Raw genomic sequence first — 16093 nt, 5'->3', positions numbered from 1 at the left:
TTTTTCCTTATTTCTTTGAAATTTTATGGATACTAATATTTCTTCAAGCATATCTATTATAGAATTTAATTGTGGGTTAAAAGTATGATAAAGATGGAGAATCATTTCCATCGTAACATTTTTTAGAAATTCCGTGTGAAAAATAAGTTTTTTCAGGTTTTTGAAGTCCTTCAATAAAATTTATAGTAAAATAAAGATTTTGAGAAAAATTATTTTGTATTGATTTTAAGAATTCGATGTCATTACAATTAACATTAGTTAAAATCATTAATTTTTGATCTATTAATTTTGATAACTTAATTATTTCTTTTCTTAAACTTTCTAATTTACTTTTTTCCATAAGGTGACGCTTTTCTTTATAAAAAGTTACAATTTTAAGTAAAAAGTGTGACTTTAGAATATATGATTTAAATGTTGCCACATAAACACATCTTCAAACTTTGATCTGTACCCTATAATTTCCTTATACATTATTATGGCTAGAAAATTGTTAGAAGATACAAGAAGTGAATTTTATTTCCGTACAGACTCCTAAATTGCACAAAGTAATATAAAATATTAAAATATAAAAAAAAAGGTGTTAGAGGATAAGGTATGCAATTTCGTGTGTATAACTAGGTTAGTGTCCCGAAGCTAACAAACAAACATGCTTTATCATAATAGTCAAAGTTCAAACCCGTGCGCGCCAATCTTCTTCCCTCAACCGGTCAGCAACGGCGGCTCCACCGTCATCCTCACTCTCTTCCCATTTCCCTTCTCCAATTTTTACATTCTTTTTCAGTAATAACATAAGTTGGTGTAAAATTTTAGTTTTTTTTTAATAAAAAAATATTTTATTTATTAAAATAAATAATTACAAACATATATCTCATTTATATTATAAACAAAATAAGACAGAACAAATAATATGTAAGACATACTACGTATTTTTATAATTATTTTTAAAATTATTTATTACAATAAATAAAATATTTTTTAAATTTATTTGAAAAAAATTCTAAAATTTTGTCATTGGCTTATAATTTTTTTTGGGAAGGTACAAATAAGTATTTGAGAATATTTTGTAATAGACTTTTGGATTATGAAAAACCTATCTACCATGTGATTATATTCTTTTTCATTATTCGAATTATCAAACTTGAATATAATTGTTCAATTTTTATGTCTACATTTACCGCCTTACAAGTTAAGGCAAAATTTACTATCATATCTTATAAAATGTAAATCAACGAGTGTCATATATTTTAAATTTTAAAAATTATATTAGTATAATAGTTTATCGATAGAGACGTGTAACATAATCTCACAGATACAAAATTCATATAATTTATTTAAAAAAATAACAATTTACTTACATAAAAAAATAACTAAATGAATTTATAACATTGAATAAATATAGATGAAATAAAAAAAAAAGTGTCAGAACCGCTTAAATTAAATAAACATTAAACCATTGAATAAATATACCAGCCAAAGCAGAAAACACAAGTGATATTGACATTCATATTCATCAACAAACAAAATACCAATAAACACTTTTTTAATTTATTAATAAATATTAACATCATCATCAGCAGCAATTGCAATCCATGGTTCCTTAAAAATAAGTCCCCTAAACATGATATCACCACAAAGAAAAAATGGAAAGGGAAGACACAAACCATAGTGTTTCCACACCAAAACAACAAAAAATAACATCACCATATCATTGGCTTCAATTCCCTCAACATAAAAAAAATCTGTTTCCTTGGAATCCCCACAAAGTGTTTGAGTTTTGTCCTAAGAGAGAAAAGTAAAGAAAATAGTACAAAAGAAGGATCCTTATTAATGTCACAGAAGGAAGCAGATTCATGGGGCTTCCTGTTAGTCTGTTTCTTGGTCCTTTTCTTCCCAGGTACCATCTCAAAACTCACCCTTTAGCTCCTTTTGCTTTTTTTATATGAATAAATAATCATTGGTTTATTTTATTGATGAACCTCACAATATAGCTTAATATAATCAAACCTCATTAACAATAAGAGCATGTATATCAACTTTAGATTCTATGAGCAGTTGGTTTCCTATGTAGTTTAGTTTTTCCTTAGGTTGATGCTGTCTCCTAAGTTTTTGTCTTTTCTTGTGTTAGGTAAATTGGTTGCTGGGGGTTCAATGGATACAGACAAGCAAATTATGCTGAAGCTGAAATCTTACATAGAGAATCAAACTGTAGGTGACACAGGAAGGTTTATGAACTGGAACAACTCAAATCATTGTGATTGGTCAGGAATCTCTTGCAGCCTCATCAATGGTTCAGATTCATGGAGGGTTGTGAGCATAGACCTCTCTTCAAGTTCCATATCTGGTGAGATGTTCAGCAACTTCTCTATGCTCACTGAGCTCACACACCTTGATCTCTCTGGGAATTCATTCATTGGTATGATTCCTGAGGACTTGAGGAAGTGCCAGAACCTTGTGTACCTCAACCTCTCCCACAATATTCTTGAGGGGGAGCTGAATTTGACAGGCTTGACGAGGTTGCAGATGCTGGACTTGTCTACAAACAGGATTCGTGGGGAAATTCGATCGAATTTCCCTGCCATTTGTGAGAGTTTGGTAACACTGAATGTCTCAGAGAATCACTTCACTGGTGGGATTGATGGATGCTTTGACAAATGCCTCAGGTTGCAGTACTTGGATTTGAGCACCAACAATCTTACTGGAAGCATATGGACTGGGTTCGCAAGGCTCAGACAGTTTTCGGTGTCAGAAAACTATCTCACTGGGATTGTTCCTTCTCGTGCTTTTCCTGAAAATTGCAGCCTTGAAAAATTGGATCTTTCAGAGAATGGTTTTGTTGGTGAGGCCCCTAAGGAGATTGCTAACTGCAAAGAATTGGTGACTCTTGATCTTTCCAGCAACTATTTTAATGGGACGGTTCCTAAAGAATTCGGATCGATCTCAGGACTAGAATCATTGCTCTTGGGGAACAACACTTTTTCAAGAGATATTCCAGATTCCCTTTTGAACTTGTCCAAGTTGTTCATCTTGGATGTGAGCAACAACGGATTTGGTGGTGATGTACAAGTGATTTTTGGGGAACTCAAGCAAGTTAAGTTTCTTCTCCTTCAATCAAATTCCTACACTGGAGGACTGCTCACATCAGGAATTTTCTCATTGACAAATCTTTGCCGATTAGATCTAAGCTTCAACAACTTTTCAGGTCCATTACCTCCTGAAATCTCTCAATTGTCAGGTCTCACTTTCTTAACCTTAACCTACAACAAGTTCAGTGGACCAATTCCAGCTGAACTTGGAAATTTGACCAACATTCAAGCACTTGATCTTGCCTTCAACAATTTCAATGGCTCAATCCCTCCAACCCTTGGAAAATTGAGTTCATTGCTATGGCTAATGCTTTCGGATAATTCGTTAACCGGTGAAATCCCACCAGAGTTGGGAAATTGCTCTAGCTTGTTATGGTTGAATCTTGCAAACAACAAGCTCTCTGGAAGCTTGCCCTCAGAATTGGCCAGAATCGGAAGAAATGCAATGGCCACATTTGAATTGAACAGAAGAAATACTATTGGCAAAATCATTTCTGGAAATAGTGGATGCTCAGCAATGAGGAGATGGTTACCTGCTGATTACCCTCCATACACGTTTGTGTATACTGTTCTCACAAGGAAGAATTGTAGAAGCCTTTGGTACAAACTTCTCAAAGGCTATGGTGTTTTCTCCACATGGACATATGATTCTTCCTCTAAATCATCACAGATAGGTGGTTATATTCAATTAAGTGGGAATCAGCTCAGTGGTGAAGTACCTGCAGAAATTGGTAACATGGTGAACTTCAGCATGCTGCAATTGGGGGATAACAAGTTCTCTGGGAAGTTCCCATCAGTCATTTCAAACATGGCACTTATAGTCTTGAACATCTCCAGAAACAATTTCTCAGGCGAAATTCCAGGCGAAATCAGCAACATGAAGTCTCTTCAGGATCTTGATTTGTCTTGGAACAATTTCTCAGGGCCAATTCCTTCAAGTTTGTTCAACTTGGTTGAGCTTAGCACATTCAACATCTCATACAACCCCTTCATATCTGGTCAAGTGCCACAGAATGGATTTGTGATTTTTGACAAAAGTTCATATTTGGGTGACCCCCTCTTGAGCCTCCCTAGTTACATTAACAACACCAATTCTTCACACAAACATAAAAACTTGACCAAGTCCACAAAATTTTCTCCATTTTTCATGTGTCTTTCTCTATCACTGGCCACGTTGGTCTTTGGACTCATCTGCCTAATAGTTTATTTCTTGCTGAAAACTCCGAAGGTGGAACAAGGATACCTTAAAAAGGTGGATAATGATTCCACAAGTTCAGGTTCATCACCATGGAATTCGGATACTGTCAAGATATTCCACTTGAACAAGACAGTTTTCACACATGCTGATATCTTGTTGGCAACAGGGAACTTCAAAGAGGATAGAGTCATAGGAAAAGGTGGATTTGGGACAGTGTACAAAGGAGTGTTTCCAGATGGTAGAGTAGTGGCAGTGAAGAAGCTTCAAAGGGAAGGTATTGAGGGCGAGAAAGAGTTCAGAGCCGAAATGGAGGTTCTGAGTGGCCATGGTTTTGGTTGGCCTCATCCAAACCTTGTTACACTCTATGGCTGGTGCCTATATGGTTCCCAGAAGATCCTTGTTTATGAGTACATAGGAGGAGGAAGCTTGGAGGATCTAGTCACTGACAAAGTGAGATTAACATCAAAGCGGCGCTTAGAAGTGGCAATTGATGTGGCAAGAGCATTGGTCTACTTGCACCATGAATGCTACCCTTCAATTGTTCATAGAGATGTTAAGGCTAGCAATGTGTTACTAGACAATGATGGTAATGCCAAAGTCACAGACTTTGGACTTGCAAGATTTGTTGATGCTGAGGATTCTCATGTTAGCACAATGGTTGCTGGAACAGTAGGGTACGTTGCACCGGAATATGGACAAACAATGCAAGCAACAACAAAGGGTGATGTGTATAGTTATGGGGTTTTGACTATGGAGCTTGCAACTGGGAGAAGAGCAGTGGATGGTGGTGAAGAGTGCTTGGTTGAATGGGCTAGGAGAGTTCTGGGGTTGAGCCATTCTGAGCCAGTTTTGGTCATGGAGGGTGAAGAGGAGATGCTTGAGCTGTTACAAGTTGGGGTTAAGTGCACAAATGAGTCACCACAAGCTAGGCCTAACATGAAGGAGGTCCTAGCCATGTTGGTCAAGATATACAACAATAACCCTAGTGGAGAATCAGGTTATGGCCACCTTGTTTAGTCCTAGTACAGTTAAAAACTGTGTGATTAGCAAGTTTAGTGATTTTGTCATAGGAAAACAATGTGCATAGTTTAAGTTACCATACAGTATACATAGAAAGAAAAACAAAACATAAAACATGTCATGCACAGTTGATTCTTGTGTAAAGAAAGAAACTTCATCATTCAAGTTGAAGAGGTTGCTCAATTTTGTTTTGTAACTCTCAGATTTGTCATTGCTTGTAACTATGATTTAGTTTTAACACTTTCAATGAATACTGAGCATTTTCTCTTCATTGTCTTCATGACACAGTATTTTATTTTTCCTTCTTCTGTACTAACATCTACTTCACTCTTCTTTTTAATAACATTTCCTTCTTTAAAACTATTTATGATTCACGTTGAATGAAGAGAATATTGTCACCAATCATAGTTAATTCAATTTAAATTATAAATATAGAAGAAAAATGAGTTTATGACTTTGAGGCCTGATGACATTTGTATTAATTAAAAAGTATATCAGGTAGGTTTTATCCCAACAAATATATTAACAAATTAATGGAATGGTCAGCCTTTTTAGGCGATATCAATATTAAGTTAATGTATTATTTTCTTTGTAGTAAATTCTCCACAGTCCAAATAAAAGAATGGTATTAAAATGTATTAGAATCTTCAAAGAAAGAAAAGAGAAAAAGGAATTTGTGTTTGTAGGTTTTCTTTATAGCTTTAAGAGAAGAAAGGATAAACAATAACCTTCACAGAGGTCTTTGCACAAAATCTGTTAAAGATCAGAATGGTGTTGTGTTCTAGAATCCATCACTGTCACCCTTATAAAAAAAAAAAAAGAGGGGGTGGAGGTTACCTAATTGATCAACAACTTGGCCATAAGCCCATAACACAAAAAGAAACTTAAGAAAGTCTTCAGTCTTCACCCTTTACTGCTATGTGCTATTACTAGTTGCATGTTAAGATTTGCTTAATTTTATTCTTCTTTATGTTTTCCAAATAAACATCTCATTGATTCTAAAGCTAGTATAACTTATTTAAATATACTAAAGTTATTGTGAAATTACAACAAATATGCAAAAGTGAGTTGGTAATATGAATAAGCATGCCATGTACTGAAGAAACAAGCAATTCTAACACATCATTGGCATTGCAAAAGGGTACTATCATACTATTTTCACCTTGAAAAATGATAGATTGTTCATTGTCAATTATACCCTCCTACCACATTATCAAAATTTGAAGCCTAAGGATCATTTGGTCAATTGCCACTTTTACTCTTACAGTGTTAACAACTACTTTTATCATAGTTGTTCATAAGATAAGATGGAGAGTCCCTTGAACTTACCTTTGTTGTGGATATAGAAACCAGGTTCAGGGTCATTGAGTAATTTATATTGCTAATGCTAAATAACAGTATTTACAAATAATAACTATATAGTATTTACTTGAGTTAACTCATGCAGTTTTATTAGTTTTATGTACCTAGAATTTCTTACTATCAAATTTGGTTCATCATAAGATTGACACAAGGAATTGGAAAAAATTCATTTGAGATCATGGATGGTAGGTGCAGGAAAGAGGAGAATACAATGGCAGTGGAAATTGCAATCCAGAGAGAGCTGGCACATAGGAAGAAGGTGGCAGCACCACATTTGAGATCACCAAATTCTAATTCCACTAAGGAGGTTTTTCCTTTACAGGTGATGATGATAATCTTTTCCTGTCATTGTTTACAACATATTGTTCCACAATCAATATCCTTTTTATTCTTTTTAATTATTATTCTTTGTTTTTCATTTCTGTCTACTCATGTCTCCCACTGTATTTTTCTAGCTTTCTAAATGCTGATTCTTTTTGACAAATTAGATTCTCCTTTCTGGTCTTATAGAGTAGAAAATACTCTCCTTTCCCCCTTTTTCTTTTTTCTTCAACTTGTTTTATCTTTGGCCAGTAGCCTAACACTACTGTTCTTTAACCAACCTTGTTTTGGTTACTGTCACGAGACAAGTGTTAGCGAAAAAAATTGTGTTAAGAAAGGATGGAGACAAAATTAAAATCGTCTGACTCGCAAGACGACTTTTAAGATAATTTTTATACTAAACTAAAGACACGTAAAATATATGTATTGAGGACAATTTTTAAAACAAATTTTGTACCTTCAAAAAGAAGGAACTTGAGAAACATATCTCTACTATCTCACTATCTACATCTTTTTTGTCCTAAGACAAAATCTAAATGCTACCTACTGCTAACTCTTTGAAGGGTGCTTAAGACTATTTTTCCTTCTACTCAAACTCTGCCATCTATACCTCTATACCCAAATTCAACACCCACTTAAATCTTCATTATATAAAAAATGAATTGGACTATTTACTTAGTTAATACTTTGTTTGGGAAATATAATAAGTTAAGTAAATCTGTTGCTTTGCATAGTTGTCATCATATATATAAGATTTACTATCTATGAATCTTAAATTTGTTTCTCAGGTTACATCACCAAGTCAAGCATTACCAGGTTCAACTCCAAGGCTATGTTTGAGTCAACATCTTTCTGGAACCAAGAGAAAGAAAACATTAGTCAATGCAGAGGCAGATAATAGTGTGTACTGCAAAATCTGCCAAGTATCTTGCTCAAGTCCATTCAATCTCAAGCAGCATTTGATAGGCCACAAGCACAGGGAGAAGCTGCTAGAACTCGAATCCGGCGAGAAAGCTGGAACAAGTGAGAGTAATAGATGCTATGAGAGGCAATGGTGTGATATATGCAAAGTTTCATGTATGAATGAAGAGTTGCTGAAGCTTCATTTTCAAGGTAAAAAGCACAAGGCTCAATTACAGAGGTTGGAATTTGATCAGCAAGGTGGTGTGCAGCTTCAAAATAAGCAACAAAAATGGTGTGAACTATGCAAATTATGGTGCATTGATGAGTTTTCATTCGAGCAACATCTTCAAGGTAGAAAACACATCTTGCAGCTGCATGCTATGGAGAAAGAAAAAAAAAATTAAAAGAGAAAGATCCATTGATATTATGAAGAAATATGATCACAAAAACAATGGTGACATATAGGACCAATTTAATGTGCAGCAACTATATGCAAATCTGATCTAGAAATAGTATGCTATCATTAGTTTTCTTTAACAGAGACTCAGATAAGCATGAAACATTTTTACTTATGCTAATTATCTTAAAAGTTTTGTTCTAAGCAATATGAAAATATAAATCAATTGAGCTACATATATAAACAGAAAATAGTTAAGAAATATGTCTAATTTAACCAAAGAGAATATAGAAACTGTGAGGAAAGATAAAAGATATTACTCAATTTACAAGAAACTTAACACTTTTTTCAATTACATTAAAAATATGACAAGAATGACTTCAAAAAACAAAATGATTAATTATTAGAAAAGACATTCTAGCGCACAAGCATCTCGTATTAACGCAGAGTCGGAGAAAGAATTATACCTAAGAAATATAATATAGATAGTTTAACCTGATAATTATATCAATGACTCATTTCACAACTCGAATCCGTAACCTTGGGTTCACATTAAATACAATATAATTGCATGCTTTCTTGATCTTTGTTGTATGGCTCTTGATTATATGTGCAAAGTGCAATATATGGGCCAACAATAGCACATGCAAATGCTTTGAATGAATATTTCTTTTCTTTCTTTTAGCAAAGTTGTTCTCAGATTGATGAGTGCTTTGAAGCTAGTTACATGCATGTTCACATGTAAAAACACAAACATGAACAGTAACACCCTGAATTTTAGCTGGTCTGCTTTAATTTTTGTCAAGATCAAAATATATAATCCCTACAAAAATTTTCAGGCTACTTAAATATTCCTATAAGGCTATAGCTATATATTGTTTCATGATGAAACCAAAGAACAATTCAATTATTCACATTGTAAGTGCAGAATTTGACGACTCCTTTTACACATACATGTTTCAAATTTTTGGTAGGCTAGAGATGATTTGTTTTGCATATCTTCCCCATTATAGGAATTTGTAGGGTCCATTTTAATCCATGCGTAGAATAAATATATTAATTATAAGAAAAAGGTATGTAAGGATTAAACCAGAACATAAGATGAAAAAACATTACATCCAATTGAAAACTTTTAGATATCAAATTAATAGGTCTCTCATATTATAAACTCCTCATTCTTCCTTGTTTTCTTTGATATGAGACTAACTTCTTGCACTCCTCACACTTGCAACATTAACATTTACATATCATGAATCAAAATAATGTTGAGCATATTGGATTTAACTAAATGTGTTAAATACTCAAATGTATGTTGATAAAATAAAACCAACTAAATAAAAGAGCTGGATTCTTACAAGGAAATCAGTAGCATTATTGCTAAATTCTACAAATAAAGAGTTATGGATAGGCTCTTATTAATCAGATTATGAAATCCACTTGATGGCTAGATTTCCGGCTAAAAATTTTCATGTGTCTGTGAGTAGTGATTTCAAGTCATGGATAGAAAGTTGAGACATATTTGCCATACTTCACATCATTATTGTCCTGCACAAAGGAACACATCACCATCAATTACTCCTCCACTACTATAACAACTAGCTAGTGCATATATTACCTACAATTATCTATAATTATTATTTAAAATAAATTATTGAATTTCTTACTTATATTTCTTACATTTGCACTCTCAAGTTGTCTATAAATTGTGCATGCATAGCATTAGGATGAGGTAAAAGAGATTTAGGAGATACATAAATAATGGAATGCTCTAGAAGATCATCATCAAGAGATGTTTCTCTTAAGGAACTTAGCAGAAGGCTGGCTGAGTTTGCTGAAGACAGAGGCTGGGCTCAGTATCACAGCCCCAGAAATCTTCTTTTAGCCCTTGTAAGTAATAATTAAGCTTTAATTAATTATTATAGGACTACATAATTCATGATGATGATGAATTTATGTATGCATAGGTTGGGGAAGTGGGGGAGCTATCTGAAATATTCCAATGGAAGGGAGAGGTTGAAAAAGGACTACCAAATTGGAGTTCAGAAGAAAAGGAACACTTAGAAGAAGAAGTCTCAGATGTGTTGTTGTATTTGGTGCAGCTTGCTGATGTTTGTGGCTTGGATCTTGGTCAAGCAGCTCTCTCTAAGATTCTCAAGAATGCCAAGAAATATCCACTAAATAATAATTAATACAAAAACCAATGCAAACTTCATGCCACTTAAACTATATATTATGGAAAAGCTTTTAAGTATATCGATACTGGTGTTTCAGTAAATTTTAACCATTAATTTTAATTATATATATTTTTATAATTAAAATTAACCATTAAAAATTATTAAAATATTAATGTATCGATATATTTAAAAAATTTTCTATATATATTACGCTACTTGCTAGTGTGCTGTTATAAGAGATTTTTTATTTTTTGTGTTGTAATAGTAGTGGTGTTTTTTAATAACTGAAAATTTAGTGAATTTTTATTTTGTATGGATACTTTAAATTTGTGATTTTTATTTTTATTTTTTTGTTTTAATTTATAAAACTAACCTACCGATTTGTTCTACAATTAAAAAAAAATTCAGCCCACACAATACTGAGGGTTAGTTTTGTAGTTTTTTTTTTAATTTACAAAATTAATCTACCAATTTACTCCACAATTTAAAAAAAAAAATTTAGCCTACACAATACCGAAGATCCCATTTATTGATCACCCAAATCGGACACTAAATTTTTTTACTTCTACAATTCCAAACCTTTAATTTGTGAATTATAATTTAAAAAAAAAATTTCCGTCTTTATAAAAACGCGTCAACAATCCATGACTATGGATAACACGTAATAAAAATTTATTACCAAAAAGATTAGCCGCTATGAGCTACTTCAAATAAACAAATGATGATTTTTTTTTGGGTGACTAACAAATGATGATTGATATACTAGCATATATATATATATGCTATATTTATTTAGTTTTTTTTTTCCTTACATCTAATTCATATGCAATTTTTCTTTTATAAATTAGGTCATAATAACCAATCCCATTTGTGATAATTAACCTGAATGCCAATGATTTATTTTTAAAAGGTAAAGGATTAAGTTGTCAATTTTTTTTGTCAATAACTAGTTTGTCTAATACAAAAATATTTTGGGATCAATTTGGAGCTTCATGCTAATTATAAAGAATAACCAAGTAAATTTAATTAAGTGGGAATTGGAGCCTTTAGATAGTTAATTAAAAATAAAAAATCATCAAATTTTTCATTTTTACTTGAATTGGAGCCTTTAAATTCGTAAATGGAGTTAAATCCTTGTAAAAATTTGTTTCTTCCATCTATTTATCTTTTCTTTGAAAACTTATTAATAACAAGATGATTGATTAAGAGACAACAGTTGTTAGTTATATCTATTCTATTTCACAAACGGATCTTCTCAAAATTTTTTAATTAATAATTTTGTAAAATATAATTTCATACTATACAACACGAAAAATATAAAAAAATCTTATACTAAAATTATTTTATATTACAAAATCAACTATTAAAATATATAAAATAATACATATATTTATAAAAATTTAGATATAATTAACTTAATATGATGTTAAAAGTTAAAAATTAAATAATTTAATAAATTTAATTAAATTATAATCTAACAATTTTTGGCGATGAATTTCACACATGTTTTTACCATAAAATATTGGGATAAAATTTGGAGAAGATGAAATTGCAAGGTAAATCGCAAAGGCCATTGAACTGTAGCTCAAATGACACAATTTTTTTATCCTTATTTAAAGGTTTGGTATTCGAATCTCACTCCTAACTTTTAAGAAAAAAAAAAAATCGCAATAGGCTTCGAAGTTGCAAGTAGGTGTATCGGTTGTTCTGCGATTGGAAGTTATGGTGGTTCGAAGCTAAGGAAAGGAAAGTATCTGACAGAAACAGAATATGGTTAGGAGCGCCAATTTCAGTTGCTGGACTCATTCCAAAACCGTTTCTTTCATCTGGCTCTTCTCTGCCTTCCTCTTCTTCACTCTCTTCCACATGCTCCTCCTCAACAACTCTTCTTCTTCTTCCTCTTCCAGTTTGAACTGGGACCGAAGATCCAACTTGTATCACAACATGGAGACAGATCTCGATCAGCATGGACCTGCTTTCCTCAAACACGGTCAAACTTCTCAGTCTTTGTCTCTTTCTGATATCTTCACTCTTAGCGATGGATCTGTAACGCCTGTACTCAAGGTTAGGGTTTAAGCTCTCTTTCCTGCACACTACTTGTTCTTATTTCCGCTCCAACTCATCATTAATTTCCATATGTAGCCTGCAAATCCTCCTGTCAGAGCTAATGTGTTGTATATGAGCCCCGAATTCTCTCTCCCTATCGCGTAAGCATCAATAATCTCTACGAATTTCTTTTATTTTGATTTGGATTCATAGGATATTCCTACTAGATGGATACTTATATATATACATGTTATGTGTATCATAAAATCTTACCTTCAAAATGGACTATTGATAAACTTTTCTAGGTAGATGCAGAATGAAAGATGTAATATTATGACCTATTCTTTCAGCGTTGCATAGTTCCACATCGACAATACATTTATTGCTTCATCTTTTCTAATTACCATCTTTTTTAATGTTATCCGCTGAGTAATTTTTTTTTCTTTACTACGTTTTACCAAGTAATTTGATATTCATGTAGACTTGCATGATACAGGGAGGCTGTCAAAAATACTTTTAATCCATACTTTGATAAAGGTAAATTACCTTCTGGTTTATTTGTTTAAAGATAGTTGCTGCACCCTCTTCTCTTTGTTGTTTGTTTTATTATTGGCATTCTGACGTGTGTGTCCATTAGCAATCTGGTTTCAGAACTCTACTCTTTACCATTTTAGCATGTTTCATGCCTCCCACCATATTCAACCTGTTCCTGCCACAAAAGAAGAGGTATGATTTCATTTTAAGCGTTTCTGTTTCTTCTTGGCAGTTTGCTAATCTAACTCCTCGTGATAAATTTTTATTGCAGATAGAAGCCGAAGCATCTTCTGTTCAGGCTGTTGCAAGGACTCTCTGCCCTTTGAAAATTGTTTTGGATAGAGTGGTTTTGACTTCAACTGGGGTGCTCCTCGGTTGCTGGCAGGTTACTTTGCCTAATCTAAAGGATCATTTATTTGTACCCTTGTCCTTGACCAATGTTCTTCTAGGTTGTGTTTGGTAAGTGTTTTAGGAAAGAAAACACGAAAATACTGGTTTAAATATAAATACAAGTCAAAAATACTGATACATACAAATACAAATACAAATACAACACAAAATGAATAGATTATAAATTGCAATAATGAGAAATTATTCCTTGGTGCTACTACTCTCTCTTGCATTGTTTACCCTTGTCCATCTTTCATACTGAGTGCTGTCAAGTTTAAATTTAGAATGGTGAAGGTAGAAGAATGTAGAAAGTCATGAGATTTTGGACTTAAGTGGTTAATTAGTCTAAATTTTTTAATGTTAGACCATTAGGTAAATACATATGTTACGTTTACTTGTATTTGTATGGTTCATGCTTTTAAATAAACTCTTTCCTGGGTCTTTTTTTTAGGTCGGTTCTTTTTGTCTTTAACATTATTTGTCGCCTGTTTTGGTAATTGTTGAAACTCTCAACCTGTGCATCAATTAGTAATGCAAGAAAATTTAAATCAATAACTACAAGAAGAAGAAGAAAGAAACCATATTTATAATTGATTCTTTATATAGAATTGTATCAGGACTAGAAGTGCAAACAGCATCAGTAAGTCATAAGCCTAGGCTAATGATTTAGTGGTTTTTCTGTAGGTCAACTCGGGGACAGACCCCATAACTATTCGCGCTAAGTTGAAGGAGGCGCTTCCACATGCACCACAGAAGCAGCTTGTAAGCATAATTTGAATACTCAGTTTAGAGTTCTTGTCTGATGTAATAGATTCTTGTATGGGATCCAATCCTTTTGTTTTTCTGAAGTTAATTGGTTATTACAAATTAAGTATGCCAGAAAAATTGCACAAAGATATGGTTCTTGATTATCTTGCATTATTTTCGACTGCAGTATGATGCTGCAATTCTTCACACATCATTTGCAAGGCTCTTGGGACCCCCTAGAGCATCACCTACGGTAATGTGTATCTACAGTATTTCTTCAAATTTTATTGAGTTTTACATTAAGATATGTCAGTGTGAATTTTAATGATATAATGTGTTTCCAATGGAGTTGGATTTTTTCATAATTGTCTCTGATGTATTAGTTAAGAAGTTGTCTTTATTACTTACTAATTTGTTATTAGTTATTACTTCAGAAGATCCCTATAAATTTCTATTTGGCATCAGTTTATTTTACTCTGCATACAAGTGTAATTGCTCTCTATAAGGCTTTGGCATTCATTTTGTAGATATAAATTTTTCATTGTGCCTCTACCCAACTGCTTCAGTTTTTGAGTGCGTAATCTAAAACTCAATCCTTGTTGTCTTCATTTTTCGAAATAATTTTTTTGTTCTCTTTGGCAAATAAATAAAAGAGTTGAATGTTAGGCTGTTAGCACACAATATGTGAACATATATACTGTTCACATCGTGTTAAGCAGTAGTCATTCATGTGTCTTCCCAGTTATTAAGCTTTCGGGATAGATTGTTCCCCACACATTTATAATATGACTTCAGCATATATATTTTCTAAACTTGGGAATTCAATTGAGGAATGGGAACTGTCAAGTAGTGTTGAGAGTTGAGACACAATGAAATAAAGATGCAATGGGACAGAAAATATAGCAAGAAGTAATGTAACAACTTAAAATGGGGGTGTAGTAGTTACAAGTTGGTTGCATTTACTTATGCATTATGATTTCCTCATTGCTGAGCAGTGTTGAGGAAATGTATCTGATTTATTATGCGGTAGGTTTCTTATTCTATTATTTACTTCCAATTTTTATTGTATGCAGGAGCTGCCTGAAAAATCGGAAAGTGTCCAATTTTTTCATGATCTGGTTAATCGACTTAACCGTCAGATCCGTGGATTCAAGGTTTGTGGTTTTATTGTACCAATTGTAATTTTTCTGGCGCAGTAATAAGAATAAGAACAACAGGTACAAGTTGAAACCTTAATTGGAATTGTTTTGGCTCTTCCGTTTTAGTTTTGCTGTTTTATCCTCCTATTATTCTTGCCAATAAGCCTTAACCATGGTGTTAAAGTGCATTGACTTCTCCTTCAAACAAATTCAGGCAGAGGTGTCAGAACTATGGTACGTGGAGGAATTTGATCTGCTTGCTCTTGCTCTAAATGGAAGAATGAACACTCGAAAATACAAACTTGGCTGCTCAAGAGCCTGAAGTTAGAAACCCACGAACATGTACACACACGAATGACACGATGTTATGAATTGACTCTTCTTTTTTTTCTCTGTAATATTTTAAGTTTTAGCCCAAAAGATGTTATGATGGTAATAATATTAAACCAGAGTTATATATTGGAAATCAATTTCATAATTCAGTATAAATTAATTTTTTCTTATTTTTTATTTGTTATTTTGACCTCAATAAATCGCTATTACCGAAAACGCTGATTTTGTATGGGCTATATCTATGTTGAAGAGATCACAACATTTGTATCTAGAGAAAGTATGAGGAGCCAATGAAATATTTATACAATGTGCACAATGGAGGTTTATGGAGTATTAGAGATATAATTATTAGTGTTATATTTTCTCATCAGCTGAAGTTTTTGGGATGAGTGGTATCATGACATGGTATTAAAGCATTATTAGATCCTAAAGGTCAAGAGTTCAAT

At 32.8% G+C, this 16093-nt stretch overlaps 3 protein-coding genes and 1 non-coding gene across 4 annotated transcripts; all 4 read left to right on the top strand.

Annotated features, from left to right (window-relative positions):
- Nucleotides 1-1418: 1418 nt before the first annotated feature.
- Nucleotides 1419-5572, top strand: LOC112708209 (probable LRR receptor-like serine/threonine-protein kinase At1g74360). The gene is made up of 2 exons (XM_025760386.3): nucleotides 1419-1894; nucleotides 2126-5572. Exons 1-2 carry the CDS (start codon nucleotides 1828-1830, stop codon nucleotides 5296-5298), a joined length of 3240 nt encoding a protein of 1079 aa, XP_025616171.1. The 5' UTR covers nucleotides 1419-1827; the 3' UTR covers nucleotides 5299-5572.
- A 598-nt stretch (nucleotides 5573-6170) lies between these two features.
- On the top strand, nucleotides 6171-8485 carry LOC112708210 (uncharacterized). The gene is made up of 2 exons (XM_025760387.2): nucleotides 6171-6985; nucleotides 7773-8485. Exons 1-2 carry the CDS (start codon nucleotides 6842-6844, stop codon nucleotides 8289-8291), a joined length of 663 nt encoding a protein of 220 aa, XP_025616172.1. The 5' UTR covers nucleotides 6171-6841; the 3' UTR covers nucleotides 8292-8485.
- Nucleotides 8486-9805: 1320 nt separating this feature from the next.
- LOC112708497 (uncharacterized) lies at nucleotides 9806-10784 on the top strand. The gene is made up of 2 exons (XR_011864367.1): nucleotides 9806-10171; nucleotides 10249-10784. It is a non-coding gene; the product is annotated as an uncharacterized protein (transcript).
- A 1315-nt stretch (nucleotides 10785-12099) lies between these two features.
- On the top strand, nucleotides 12100-15803 carry LOC112708208 (uncharacterized). The gene is made up of 9 exons (XM_025760385.1): nucleotides 12100-12522; nucleotides 12601-12665; nucleotides 13001-13041; nucleotides 13142-13230; nucleotides 13310-13423; nucleotides 14113-14190; nucleotides 14363-14428; nucleotides 15249-15329; nucleotides 15529-15803. The coding sequence occupies exons 1-9, from the start codon at nucleotides 12229-12231 to the stop codon at nucleotides 15634-15636; spliced, it is 936 nt and encodes a 311-aa protein (XP_025616170.1). The 5' UTR covers nucleotides 12100-12228; the 3' UTR covers nucleotides 15637-15803.
- Nucleotides 15804-16093: the final 290 nt, after the last annotated feature.

The sequence above is a fragment of the Arachis hypogaea genome, chromosome 8, assembly GCF_003086295.3.
Source record: "Arachis hypogaea cultivar Tifrunner chromosome 8, arahy.Tifrunner.gnm2.J5K5, whole genome shotgun sequence".
Taxonomy (NCBI): Eukaryota; Viridiplantae; Streptophyta; class Magnoliopsida; order Fabales; family Fabaceae; genus Arachis; species Arachis hypogaea.
This window is presented reverse-complemented; position numbering and strand designations above follow the sequence as displayed.